The sequence below is a fragment of the Dromiciops gliroides genome, chromosome 5, assembly GCF_019393635.1.
Source record: "Dromiciops gliroides isolate mDroGli1 chromosome 5, mDroGli1.pri, whole genome shotgun sequence".
Lineage (NCBI taxonomy): Eukaryota > Metazoa > Chordata > Mammalia > Microbiotheria > Microbiotheriidae > Dromiciops > Dromiciops gliroides.
In genome coordinates this window covers 244,898,639-244,913,567 of record NC_057865.1, presented here as the reverse complement: position 1 = coordinate 244,913,567, position 14,929 = coordinate 244,898,639, and the positions used below count along the sequence as shown (strand labels likewise).

Genomic DNA, 14,929 nt, shown 5'->3' with positions numbered 1-14,929 from the left:
CTTATAAATTAATTGCTATTGCACCCATTTAGGTAGTAAGCATTTATGAAATCATATTAAATGTTAGGAGAAGAGCATTGACTGAATTTAACATAAGCTGAAAACCTCCAAGTACCATATTGTCTCTGAGAGGGAGAGCACATGGCTCCAAGCAGAGTTCAGAGGTTCTACTTTGCCTAGAGAGAGAGTGAGGTCAGCCTTCCTCAGTTAGCATCCACCCAGAATGGCATTCACCTCCTGATCTCAGTGTTTTTTCCTCTTCTGATAGAGGTGGCTCTTACACACTGATCAAAGCTAATTGGCTAGAGTCATTCATGAGTTAGACTGTGTGTGATATCACCTCAGGGTCTAATGCAAAGACAAACCCCCTGAGGGCAAAGGCCCCTTAAGAAAGGTGTGGTTTTAATCTCAACTTTACTGAGCTAGTCAATCTCCATTTCTATTGATCTACCCATGGGCTCCTGGGCTGGTCCCAAAAGAGATTAGCTAAAGTTTCTGAGCTAAACCTTGGGTAGGAGGGGGGTCAAGGTTCTATGTCCCCAAAATGTCTATTATTAATAATTATTTTCTCACAACATGGCATATGTATGTATTCTTGATCTATTCTGCAAAACAGGTTCCATAACACTTCATTAAGATGGTGACATGACAGGTCATAGAGAAGCTCAGCTCTCTCACATATACTGCAGCAAATTTTTAAAAAATATACCACAATCAGGGGCAACTAGGTGGCACAGTGGATAAAGCACTGGCTCTGGATTCAGGAGGAACTGAATTCAAATCCAGCCTCAGACACTTAACACTTACTATCTGTGTGACCCTGGGCAAGTCACTTAACCCTCATTGCCCTGCAAAACAAAACAAAACAAACAAAAATATACATACCACAATCAATAATGATAGAGATATTCAAAAAGAAACAAAATATACTCCTTCATTCAACCCAGGATTACAGCAAAAGAAAACCAGAAGTCCACAGAAATTGATAAGTGTCCCACCAAGGAAGTCACTTTGAGATCAGGTACACATGCCTGAAATAGACTAATAATCTGAATAGGAGCATACAGAAGGTCATTAAACCATGAGTTTGTTCTTTTTTTTTAAGGGACTTGAGATGGGGGAAGAAAGGAAACAAAGTGTGGAAAAATGAGGAACAAAGGGAGGAAATGACTACTTCTCAAAATTGGAGTGTGAGAAGAAGAGCATAGGACCACAGAAGATAGAAGGGAACAGTGGATATCTTCACAGTTTTCCATTTATGGGAACCAGAAAAAAAGGATAGAATACACTCTACCACCACTACCACCATGTTCATGCATATGTATGTAAAAGAATTGGATGTTACAATACACTAAACTGAATAGCAAATAAAAGCAGGAAGAGTGGAGAGAAGGGTTTAGAGGAAGGAAAGAGTCTGAGAAGGATTAGATAAAATGCAAAACAAATTTCAACTTTGGATAGTAGATCATAAAGAGGGTGAATGAAAAATGGAAAGGAGGCAAGGAGGAAGAACTAGTGATTGAGGTCTAGGCTATGTGAAGGGAGGATATATTAAAAAGTGGGCAAACACCTTGATAGATAGACAGATAGATGAGAGAGAGAGAGAGAGAGAGAGAGATCTAGGTTCCTTCCATTTTTACCACCTCCTTTTTTCTTTTCTTTTTTGTAAAGATGGGTAAAGGAAAAAAAAGAGGAAAAAATGTTAAAAGGATAAAATGAAGGACCATATACAATTAATAATCATTACCATTAATGTGAATGGGATTAATTCACTCATTAAAACAAAAACAGATTAAATAAGAAAATATAGAAGTATGCTGTTTACAAGAAAGGCCCTTGAACATAGAGATAAATTGCTGCAAAATATGTTAATTCATGAAAATATCAAAGAGAAAAGAATAGTAGTGGCAGTTATTATCTCAGACAAGGCAATAGGGTAAACAGATGGGGTTTAAATAGTTTAACGGGAAACTATGTTATGCCTAAAGGAAAAATACATAATATAAATACTTAACCTTTATGAACAAAATATTATAGTATTTTCATAATCAATAACAATAATCATGTAGTAAGTCCTTCCTATGTGTCAGATACTGCTAAATGTGCACATATGAAGGAAGACAAAAGCATGGTCCATGCAGTCAAGAAATTCTAATTGGAGAGATAACAAACAACTATGTCGTACAAGATTTATATAGTATAAATGGGAGAATTTAAATATGTAAAGGAAAAGTTAGTCAAACTACAGGATGAAATAGACAGTAAAATGATAATAGTCAGGGACCTCAGTGTAACCCTTTCAGACCTAGCAAGCTATTTTAAAAAGAAAAGGACAAACAAGAGATTAAAGTTCTGAATAAAATTTCATAAGTTAAATATGCTACATCTCTGACAACTAATGAATGGAATAAAATGGAATATACATGTTTCTTGGGTGTATGTAGCACCTTAATGATAATCAACCACTCATCCAGGACATAAAAATCATATAAATAAAAACAGAAGAACAAAAATATTAAACATATCCTTTATTGACCAATATGTGTTAAAAATATACTCAATAAAAGACACTGGAAAAGGATTCAAACTTAACGAGCCTAAATTATTGCAGTAAGAGATGCACAAAAGGCTCTTGGCAAAACACAAACCATTAATCATTTTAACATTAAAAGCAATAGGAAAAAAATTACCCCTTCCTTAAAATGGTACAGAGTAGCTATATAGTATCAAAACCCAATCATTATCTGTAATAGAAAAACTCCAGAAGCCTTTCCATTAAGATCAAGGGTGTGGGGAGGAGGTGGGGAGAGACAGCTAGGTGGCACAGTGGATAGAGCACCAGCCCTGGAGTCAGGAGGACCTGAGTTCAAATCCAGACTCAGACACTTAACACTTACTAGTTGTGTGACCCTAGGCAAGTCACTTAACCCCAATTGCCTCATCAAAAAAAAAAAGATCAAAGGGGAAGCAAGGATATACATTTTCATCATTATTAGTTGATACAGTTCTAGAAATGTTAGCTAAAGCATTAAAGTTAAGAAAGAAGTTGAAAAAATAAGCACAAGCAAAAAAGAGGTAACAAAATGATTCTTTTTCTACAAATGACATGATTTTTTCTTGGAAAACCCTAAGGAATCAACTAAAATAAATCAAAATTATTAACAACTTCACTAAAGTAGAGAACCATACAAAACAAATCAACAAAAATGATCAGAATTTTTCTACATTACCAATAAAATCCAGCAGGAAGAAATGAAAAAAGAAATGTCATTCAAAAGAACTATAGAATATATATAATATTTGGGAATTCACCTATCAAGATATAGATATTACTTGTATTATAACAACTACAAAACAAAAGAATGATGAACTTGCATAACCGGAGAGGGAGATTAATTGCTAATGGTTGGGTCATGGCAACATAATACTGTGAGAAAATAACGGGTTTTGGAACACACAGAGCTCCCCCCACCCCCCTAAGGGGGTATATATTTGGTGTGTGAGGCAATTGGAGTTAAGTGACTTGCCCAGGGTCACACAGCTAGTAAGTGTTAAGCATCTGAGGCCAGAATTTAACTCAGGTCCTTCTGAATCTAGGGCCAGTGCTCTATCCATTGTGCCACCTAGCTGCCTCACAAATTATTATTATTATTATTTTTTGGTGAGGCAATTGGGGTTAAGTGACTTGTCCAGAGTCACACAGCTAGTAAGTGTTAAGTGTCTGAGGCCGGATTTGAACTCAGGTACTCCTGAATCCGGGGCCACTGCTCTATCTACTATGCCACCTAGCTGCCCTTGAGGGGATTATATTAAGATTGATTGGATTGATTTTGCTGCTTGACTCACTTGAAGTTGACTTGATTGAAACCACACCTACCTGAGCCTGGCCCTCAGGGGGTGTGTTCCCTGACCTCAGCACATTCTGCTCATGGACCGCCCTCAAGTCCAGTGAATCAATAGATTTGAGGGATACTGGCCAATTAGCTTGGAGCAGTGTGTAGGGACTGCCTCTCTTCCAGACCCCCAGGTAGCTTCTGCTCTCACAGGCAGAGGGACTTCCTCTTTTTGGCCTGAGACTCCAAGGTGGTGGGCACATGCCTGGTTCTAGGTATGTAGGGCTTCTGAACTTTCTGAACTCCATGTATTCTCTCTTTACTAATATCTAATATACTTTAATAAATGCTTAATGCCCAAAACTGGTACAGTAGCCTCTAATTTCTAAGTAACAAATATGTTAGGAACTCCAGCTACTTTTCCTTAGACTAGGGACAGTAATAGGGCCACCACATATAGTTTTACATGTCATAATGCCAATGATAAAACTTCCTAAATAGTTTATATATTCAATGCCAAATCAACCAGTTTAACTTTTTTTTTTTTATAGTGAGGCAATTGGGGTTAAGTGACTTGCCCAGGGTCACACAGCTAATAAGTGTTAAGTGTCTGAGGCTGGATTTAAACTCAGGTACTCCTGACTCCAGGGCCAGTGCTCTATCCACTGCACCACCTAGCTGCCCCCTAACATTTATATTACAGAACTAGAAAAAAAATGAATGATAAAATTCATTGAAAATACAATGTAAATGAAAAGAACAACTACCAAAAAAATTTTTCAAAAATTCCAAAGAACCAGTATGGCTCCAAAGAAAAAAATATGAAAAGTCATCTTCACCCCACACCTTTACTGAGGTAGGGAGTCTACAAGTGTGTTACAATGCACATATTTTCAGATATTTTTAAAATTTTGATGAGTTATGCTAATTTTCCCTCTTCTTTTTTCCTTTTTATCCTTGTCTTTCCTTTTTGAAATGTTGACCAGTGAATAGAGTAAGTATACAAGATGCAGAAGTAAATGACCACAGTAGCATAGTACTATACTTGATAAATTCATAATCTAATATATGGGAGTAATGATTGGCTATTCAAGGAAAATTACAAGGAAAACTGAGATGTCGTCTAATACAACTTAGGTTTGGATCAACAAATCACTGCATAACACAAAATAAGCTCCAAATGGATTCTTGATCTACAATAATGATAAAAGGGTCATATCACAGATAAATCTATGAGCAAGGAACATGGATAGAGGCAAAATTCTTCACAAAGCAAGGGATGGGTAGGATCAAAGGAATTAAAAATGGATAAATCTGAGTATATAAAATTACAAAGGTTTTATGCAAAAAAAATCAATATAACTCACATTAGAAAAAGTTAACTGGAAGAAACATTTCTAGCAAATTCCTCTAATAAGTTTCTGATGCCCAAGATAAACTTACTTAAATATATAAAAACTAGTCATTTCCCAAGAAAGGATAAGAGTTTTGAACAAGTAGTTCTCAAAGGAGGAAATTCAAGCTATCAATAATCACATAAACATATTCCAAATCACTAATATAAGAAGTTCAAATAAGAATAACTTTGAGTTTCCTTCCACCTTATACCAACTAGATTTCCAAAGGAAAATAATTTGTTGGAGAGAATGGGAGAAAACAAGAATGCTTTTCCATAATCTTTAGGGCTGTGAATTAATACAATCATTCTGTAAAGCAATTTAGAATTGTACCCAAAATGTCAATGAACTGTGGTTCATTAAGTGGGATAAAAAATATCCCACTAAGTTTATATCCCCAAAGAGAAATTAAAAAAAAAACAAAACAGGGAAAATATCTAAATGTATAAAAATATTTTTATCAGAATTTTTTATAGCAACACAAAATTGTTGAAACTGGGAGTTGGCATAGCCATCAATTGAGGATACACTGAGTAAATTAGGGCATGTCAATATGATAGAAGGTATTATGCCAGAAGAAATGTGTGTGTATGTCAATACACATATACTTGTTAACAGGTTGAACATGTAGCTGACTCATGGTTTCATATGAAATCCTCATTTTCCATACTTCTTTTTACATGGAGATGATTATGTTTATTGATGTTTGTAGTTTCCTGATTTAAAAAAAATTAAAAAACAAGAAAATAGAGACTCAACTTTTAAGTACTTCTTGCTAAAGACTGAGGAAAGTCTTACCTAGTTTTGGTAGAGAATAGGGCACTTTGAAGTAGTCTTCATAAAACTCTATCAATCTCTTTGTTATATGGAGAGCATAATTCCCAGATCCTCTTCTGACTGCATCAGGTCTTGCATATAATCGCACCTGATTAGAAACAAGTAGGCAAAAGAAAAAAAAAGAAAGAAAGAAAAGGTTACATCAGCCTCCGGGTATCAGCCTTCTGCCTTTATTGCAAAGATGAGCCAACACAAATCACTTTTTTATGTTCTAAAAGCCAGGAGAGGATTCCTGTTCATATATCAAAGCAAGCTGTGGCTGAAGAGACAGAACTTAAACAATTAAGGTAACAAAGTCGAGAAAAGCATGATTCCCTGTGTTTTTTTTTTTTCTTGCTTGTCAAATGGAAGATTTATACACCTGGCATCAAAATCAATATTGAAGAGCAATCATTCACATGTGTTAGCTAGAGATATGATGGTACAGTGGATTAGGATAATGGGTCTCTTTGCCTACTTTGAATGTAGGCAGGATACTGTGGCTCAGGAGGAGAGGGAGTTCATGGTTTGTTAAAGAAACATTTTATCGAGCTTCAGGAACATTACTACATTGAATGAAAAATATAATTCACGTTTCCCACTTTTCTTCAGCACCAACTGTCATTATCCTCAATGGGTAAGCTAAGGTTGAGAGGCAACCATTTGTAAACTCTTTCATGGATATAAGCAATTAACATTCCTGAAGTCAATCCATAAAGGCTCTAGGCCTAGGAAACCAAAAGGGACAAATAAGGTGAAGTAATCCATATTTCTAACACAACCTGGCTATTTCATACTCATCTTAAATCAAGTGCTATATATTAGCTAGTACTCACTAGAAAGGGCCTAAGGAAAGTCACATAGAATTCTTTAAAAACTGTTAACAATTTAGAGAAGGGAAAAAAAAGATTCAAATCAAATTATTTTTATTTTTAAAAAAATTTAAACAGCATGGTTGTTTTTTTGCAACACACACACACACACACACACACACACCCCTCCTTGAGCTAAAGATATTTTTCATTTGCCTACTCCCTAATTTTCATATCACTACCCAGCAAGGTTTATTAGGTTCAGAATAGAAAGATCTGGTGACTTGGGTCAGGTACAAGTTGGCCCCAGATGCCACTTTACAATCTAGAGAAAATAAATCAGAGGAATGGTATTTTTCCCTTAAAAATGTTTTTACTAAATACAGACACTTAGCAAATATATACAGGTGCAGCTCTCTATCTTCCCACCCGCAAGAACGAACTCAGTTCAAAAATGTATATACACTATGTGGAAATAAACAGTCAAATCTAAGGAACAACCAACTTCTTGATAAGAGCAGCCTATCCCCATTCTGGGACTCTACAAACAGTCTAAAAATAGGCTTAAAATCATTAATGACCTGCTGCCTAAACAATAAGGCATGGGCAGGAAACAAATATTCCCTAAGATATTCTACCGCTGAGTCTCAGGTCTGTCATACTCATTTCAAGGACTGGGATCATATTTCTTTTCTAATACAAAATAACCCAGACAACAGTTCCAAATATTTCAGGGGATGTGGGGGAAACCAGGTGGTACAGTAGATAAGACAAAATCCAGGAGTTTACTGGAGTTATCTTTTACTATACCAGCTCACAAGAGCCCATTTTTAAATTACATGAGAATTTATAGCTACAAAATTGGTACAAGTGAAAAATCTGGGCTTGATTTATTACTTTATTAATTGTTTAGACCAAAGAAAATGGAAAATGCAAATAATATGTATTAAACTTAAAATGATGTCATGCATAAAAAGTTCCCCCAGACAGCCAGTTGTTAAACATTTACTAGAACAATGCTGGCAAAATCCCAACAAAGCAAAAGAAAGAAAGAAAGAAAGAAAGAAAGAAAGAAAGAAAGAAAGAAAGAGAGAGAGAGAGAGAGAGAGAGAGAAAGAAAGAAAGAAAGAAAGAAAGAAAGAAAGAAAGAAAGAAAAGAAAAGAAAAGAAAAGAAAAGAAAAGAAAAGAAAAGAAAAGAAAAGAAAAGAAAAGAAAAAAGCCACACAACCCAAAACAATAAACAATAACTAAAAAGTTACAATGGAGCTAGAGGCCAAATTAAAATAATAACAATAGGACGGACACCAGTGAGGAATGGAGGAAAGGTTGCAAGTCAGGAGAATCTGAGGCAGGTAGAACCACCAGCAGTCTATTGTGTCAGAGTTAGGGCAGAATCAGAGGAGAGACGGGGTCATATTCAAGAAATATTTCAAAAGCAAAAGTGATAGATCTTGGCAACAAACTGCAAAGTGGGGGAGCAGTGTTAGAAGTCAAGTTGGGTGGGGCACAGTGGATAAAGCCCTGGCCCTGGATTCAGGAGGACCTGAGTTCAAATCTAGCCTCAGACACTTGACACTAGCTGTGTGACCCTAGGCAAGTCACTTAATCTTCATTGCCCCCTCCCAAAAAAAAGAAAGAAAGAAAGAAAGAAAAAAAAGAAGTCAAGTTAACACCTAGGTGTGAGCCTGAGGGAATAGGAGGATGGTGTTACCTTCTACAATAATAGGGTAATAATAGGAAGGGGGAGAGTTTAGGAAGTAAGGTAATAAATTCAGTTTTGAACATGTTCAGGTTAAGATAGTTACTAGATATCCTGTTCAAGATGTCTTGAAGGTGTGAGACTAAGTCAGGTGAGAGGTTGGGAGAGGATAGGTAGATTTGAGAATTGTAATTAAATCCATGGGAGTTGATGAGATCATTAACTGAAGTAGTATAGAGGGAGAAGAAAAAGGGCCCAGGACAGAACCCTGAGGGACACCTATGGTTAGAAAATATAATCATGATGAGGATCCAGCAAATGAGAGTGAAAAGGAAAAGTCAGATAGGTAAGAGGAGAACCAGGAGAAATTTGTCAACAGTGTCAAAGCCTACAGGGAGGTCAAGGAAAATGAGGATTGAGGAAGGGCCATTGGATTTAGCAACTAAGAGATCACTGGTCACTCTGGAGAGAGCAGTTTTGGTGGAATGATAAGATCCAAAGTCAGACTAAAAGGGAGTGAGAAGAGAAAAAGTGGAGGCACTTATGGTAGACAGCCTTTTCAAGTACTTTAGCCACAAAAGGCAGAAAAGATATAGAGCAATTATGAGCCTGGATGGAAGGATAAAAGTGAGGGATTTTTTTCAGGATGAAGGAGACATGGGCATGTTTTAGGCAGTAGGAAATGAGCCAGTAGACAGTCCGAGATTGAAAGTAAGTAATAGAGTGGGAATGACAGAGGGGACAATCTGTTGAAAGAGATGGAATGGAATGGGATCATTTGAGCAGGTTAGCCTCATGAAGGAATAAAACTACCTCATCATGTGAGACAAAGGTGACAGAGGAGATAATGGCAGAAGACATAATGTAAAATGAGGAAGAGGGAAAAAGAGGGATCTTATGGTGAGTGGCCTCCATTTTTTTTTTCTATAAAATACGGGATGTTTCTCAGCTGGGTGGGAGGGGAGGAGCCATAGGAGGTTTAAGGAAGAATGAAAAGGTTTGGAAGAGCTGCTGTAAAGAATGGGATAGGGAATTGATAAGGCCCATATTGTAGGATTGTCAATCAGCAGTGATGACTCACTTGAGGTTGTATAACATACACCCATAATGGACCCAGCCAGAAAAGTTGTGTGAGATGCAAGGCCTGAGGACAAAGGGAAGGCTGTTCCTCTTTGCACCAGAGGTTTTCTACATGTCATTTGGAAGATAGGCTGGCAGCTTTGTGCTAGCATAGATGAAAATTGTAACTTTGGGTCAAATTGAAGATGCTCAGCCTGGGTCCTGGTCACCTTCTCTCAGCAGGAGATAGAAGGTACAAAGTGACAGGTCAGAGGAAATTTTGGCTCCTCTTCTCACCTGAAGCTGGAGGTCAGACATTAGAAGGAAATGGAAGATTCCCTGCACAAAGGAAGTCACTTTGGGGCAGATGAAAGATGTTCACCTGGCTCCTTGTCACTTTCCCTCAGAGGACACCCTGCACAGCAATACACAGAATAACCCAATGAAATACATATCAGTAAAGGTCAGCCACTGATTCCCCTGGGCCCCTTGACAGTACCAGCAAATGAATCTCTGAGCTACCAACCACTCACTGAGATCAACAGCAATGGTCTACTAGGAGTACTGCACCATTTCTCAAGGATTCATCAGAGCCAGAGATCAACTCAGTAGGGAACCAGCATGAGATAACAAGCCCACAACAACAGAAGGAGCCACCCACAAACAAAGCACCAGAGCAGTTTAGCATGTCCAAATATTTACAAGATGTCCAGAGCTGACAGTGGCAGAGAAAGGGAACTCAGTCACTCAGAGGGGTCAGTTACCATTCCACAATGGACCAAGCTTAGCACATTCCTGACATCTTCTAGGACATGAACGTCCTCAGAAAGAGAGTAATATGAGTATTCTGGGAAATCACTGAAGCCAAAACTGGGGACTTCCCCAGGCAGAGGAAAGCTCAATTACCCCCTTACCTCATCATATAACTGGGCAGAGCCAGTTATGGTTGCTGCTTGTTGAAATAGAATAGGAGCAACAGCAGAGTCTATGTAACATTAGGTGAATCCCTGCTGAATCTCCACAACACAAGCCCATGGATCACTGTGCACTCTACCATAAAATGGAGGCAGGTGGAAGAGGAGTTCTGAGTAAATGTCCTAAGTATTTGTGTTCTCAAGTGTTAGTTAATTCATAAGGTTACTACTTTATTAAGCTTCTTGCTTTATTGCCTTGCGGATTCTATTGCAATTGCTCTACCTCTGTTGCATAATACTTCTTGTGCATAATATGTCTTTGGGTTGTTTATTCGGGTTTTGTTAGTTAATACTGGAGAAAATATTTAGTTCACCATCTTTTTGCTCATTTGACCTAGAAATTCAATCATTGGACAAAAAGATAAGGTAAATAAAAAAAAAATCTAAGGAGCAATGGTTTTCCAGGGAGGGATTCGGGGGAATGGTGGCAAATCAAAACCTAAACGCTATAATGGCAGAAGGAAAAAAAGTTAAGCAGAACTAAGTATAGAAAGCAAGGAACCAATCAAAATAACACATGGCTCACCTTTAGGAAAAAATAAATATTAAGCTTCAAACTCCAGGATCCGTAGTGGTTATTTTTATCAGTTCCAATGCCAAAAAACTTTTGCAAAAAATCACGAGAAAGACTCCCTTGTATGGAAAAGAAATTTCAATAGCATAAAATTGTTGCACACACACTAGAAATTGGGAAGGAAATTGAATAATTTCTTCCCAACCAAAGAAGCTTAAGCTATAAGCAAAAATGATATACCCAGAAAACCTATTCCTAATCAATGAACAAATATGGATATTCGATAAAAGAGAGGCTTTTGAGACATTCTCATAAAAACAGACGTGATCTGCATATTTAACTCGCAAATATCCCAAATATTAGAACCACAAATAAGATGAATTAGAACAGTTTGATAGGAAAAGAATAAATAATGAAAAAATATATAACGTATTTAGAGAAGTTTAGCAAGTCCAAATACTTACAAGATGTCCAGAGCTGACAGTGGCAGAGAAAGGGGACTTACTTACTCAGAGTCACCCACAGGACAGGTGTGACCAGGCCTGGCCATCCCAGTGTACCTGGAGCAAGCACAGGGAGCAAACCCAGGGTGGTGAGAAATTCATAAGCCATAAAGGCTTTAGAGTAGAAAGCCAGTGACACAGCCTCTATACCCCAGCACAAGAAGCTTGAAACAGTGACCCTGGTGCCCCAAGAGCAGACCTCAACTTTAAAAAAAATAAGCTGCAATATGAGTAAGAAACAAAAAAGAGTTCTTACCACTGAGAGCTTCTGTGTTAACAGGAAAGAGCTAAACACAAACTCAGATGAGGACAATACACTTAAATTGCCTACATGTGAAGCCTCAAGAGGGAAGATGAATTGGTCTCAAGACCAAAAAGCCTTCTTGGAAGAGCTCAAAAAGGATTTTAAAAATCCATTTAGAGAGGTAGAAGAAAAAAATGGGGAGAGAAATGAAAGCAACACAAGAAAATTATGAAAAAAGAAACAGCAGCTTGGAAAAAGAAGCACAAAGAATCAGCAGCTTGGAAAAGAAAGCACAAAGACTGACTGAAGAAAACAATGCCTTAAAAATTCAAATTGGACAGTTGGAAGCTAATGACTCCATGAGACACCAGGAAGCAAACATTATCAAAAGAATGAAAAGAATAGAAGAAAAGTGCATAAGGAACAAGAGAAGTGAAGGTAAAAGAGTAGAATTGAATCACCATGGATTAAATCTCACAGCTCCATTATAGAAAAATCCATATATTTTGTGGAACAAAACTGAACAGTGAGAGGGTATATAAATGAGGAGAGAGAAGGGGGAGGATGGAGTGGAATGGGTGAAAAGCCAAATCAATTCCATGGGTAAAGAGCATAGCAATAGAAAATTCTATAGTGTCTGAGAAGAAGAGGAAATGGTAACTGGGAAAAGGAGCAGATGGGAGCAAAAGATGGGGATAAAAAGGATGTCTCAATCCAATGAGAAAGAGGGAAGAGTAATTCAATGGGAGAAATGGTGCATTCCTGCAATTGGAGATATAGACATCATGACTGTTTAATCTGGGGTGGGTAGGGAGTTGATATATTGGGAGACCACCTTCTCTGAGAGTTTGGTGCCACCCTGAACAACATCATCACCTAGGAAAAGGCGCATGAGAGTTCCTGGGAGCAGCTGGCACCCAAAAAGATTCACATACACTGAGAAGAGATAGAACTGCCAATAGGAAAAACAATCATGAGGAAAGTTGGGGGCAAAATTGGGCTACATGATTTAGGACACAGGTACAGGGTAATTTGTACCAATGGAGTATCTATATTACTTACCTCAAAAATGGATAATTATAAGAGAAAAGAATGACAGAAAAATGAAACAATGAAGCAATACCTATAAAAAAGTATCACAGAAATTGGTTAGAATAGAGAATACAAACTCAGTTATTTAGAAGCTTTAACTCCATTAGAAAAAGATTAAAGAATAAAGATAAAGATCTTAATTTAGATAATAAAATTTCAGAACAAGCAGGAGTAGAAGAGAATTGATGAAGAAACAAACAAAAAATTTTTTTGGAAAAAGCACAGGAAAAAAAGAAGTGGTGGCAGCTTGGTGGCATAGGGGGTAAAGCACTGGCCTGGGATTCAGGAGGACCTGAGTTCAAATCCAGCCTCAAACACTTGACACTTACTAGCTATGTGACCCTGGCAAGTCACTTAGCCCTCATTGCCACACACAAAAAAAAGAAAGAAAAGAAAAAGAAAAAAAAAACAAGTTGGAGGAGATAAAAAGGGAAGGGATTTTGAACTTACTGTCTAAGTGAGAGGGAAAGAAAAAAAATGACTAATTTTTTTTTTAAAAAACCCAAACTAGGGAAAGAGTCGACAAATTGAAGGGGAGGAGAAAGACCATGGAAACAGAGTTCTATAAAAGTAATTCAAGGGGGCAGCTAGGTGGCACAGTGGACAGATCACCAACCCTGGGGTCAGGAGGATCTGAGTTCAAATCCAGCCTCAGACACTTAACACTTACTAACTGTGTGACCCTAGGCAAGTCACTACACCCCAATTGCCTCACCAAAAAAAAAAAAAGTAATTTAAATAAAATTAGTAATAAGTAAAAGTATTGGCTTTTAAAAAGAGGATAAAAATTCTGTAAACACCTACACACACACAACTAGAAAACTAGAGAAAACACAAACCTAATTATCCAAAAATTTAAAGATGAATCCAATAAAATGAAAGAGAATAGCAAAATGGATGGGAAGAAAAACCCACAATTTCTTGCACACAAGAAACATAAAGCAAAGACATTTAGAGAATCAAAATCAAAGACCAGGATAAAATTTACTATGTATCAAGGAAATCCAAAAAAAACAGAAGTTGCAATTATGATATCAAACGAAGTAAAAACAAAGACAACATACTAAAATTTCTGGGATCCTACTAAAGCAGTACTGAGAGGGACATGTATAACATTCCCCTAAAATACACATTAACAAAATGAATAAAAAGAGAATTATCATACTAAATGGACAATTTTTTAAAATTATATATATATATTTTTTTTTTAGTGAGGCAATTGGGGTTAAGTGACTTGCCCAGGGTCATACAGCTAGTAAGTGTTAAGTGTCTGAGGCCGGATTTGAACTCAGGTACTCCTGACTCCAGGGCCGGTGCTTTAACCACTGCGCCATCTAGCTGCCCCTAATTATAAATTTTTAAAACTAAAATAATTTTAAAAGAAGACTTTGTGAAAACCAGAGTAAATATTCATAAATTGGAAATCAAAGATTATAGAACTGATAAAACAAGAAGTTTTTACTGATCAGTTTATAAAACTAATGATCTAGTAAAAATGATATTTTAAAAATACTTTAGCCAACCTGATTTTCTAAAGGGAGGAAAACCAAATTAACAAAATAGCAATATAAGGTGAGAAAATGAACATTAAAGAAAGAAGGAGTTCTTGATGGCGCAATGTTCTAAAGATGAATGGAGGGGAAGGGATCAAAATCACATATGAAGGAAGTGAAAAATGCCCATAACTTTTGATCCATATATTCCTTTGTTAGGCATATATCCCAAGGTCATAAAGTGGAAAAAAGGGGGGGGGGATCTTATACACCAAAATATTTAAACCAGCAATTTTTGTGAAAGCACAAAATAGGAAACAAAACACTCCCATCAATTGGGGAATTTCTAACAAAGTGTTGTGAAGGAATGGAATGGAATAACTGTGGTTTTAAAAACAATGAATATGTTTAATACAAGAAGTGTAGAAAAGGTTATTTGAACTGATGCAAAGGGAAGTAAGCAAAAGCAGGAAAACAATATATCTGCTGAAT

At 36.9% G+C, this 14,929-nt stretch overlaps 1 protein-coding gene across 2 annotated transcripts in view; it reads right to left on the bottom strand.

Annotated features, from left to right (window-relative positions):
* Positions 1 to 14,929, bottom strand: part of TRHDE (thyrotropin releasing hormone degrading enzyme) — a 516,103-nt gene that overhangs the window by 380,095 nt on the left and 121,079 nt on the right. For both annotated transcript variants that reach the window (XM_043966938.1, XM_043966939.1), the window contains exon 3: positions 6,029 to 6,155. In XM_043966938.1, the coding sequence (XP_043822873.1) occupies positions 6,029 to 6,155 (127 nt within the window). The remainder of the gene's footprint in view (positions 1 to 6,028; positions 6,156 to 14,929) is intronic.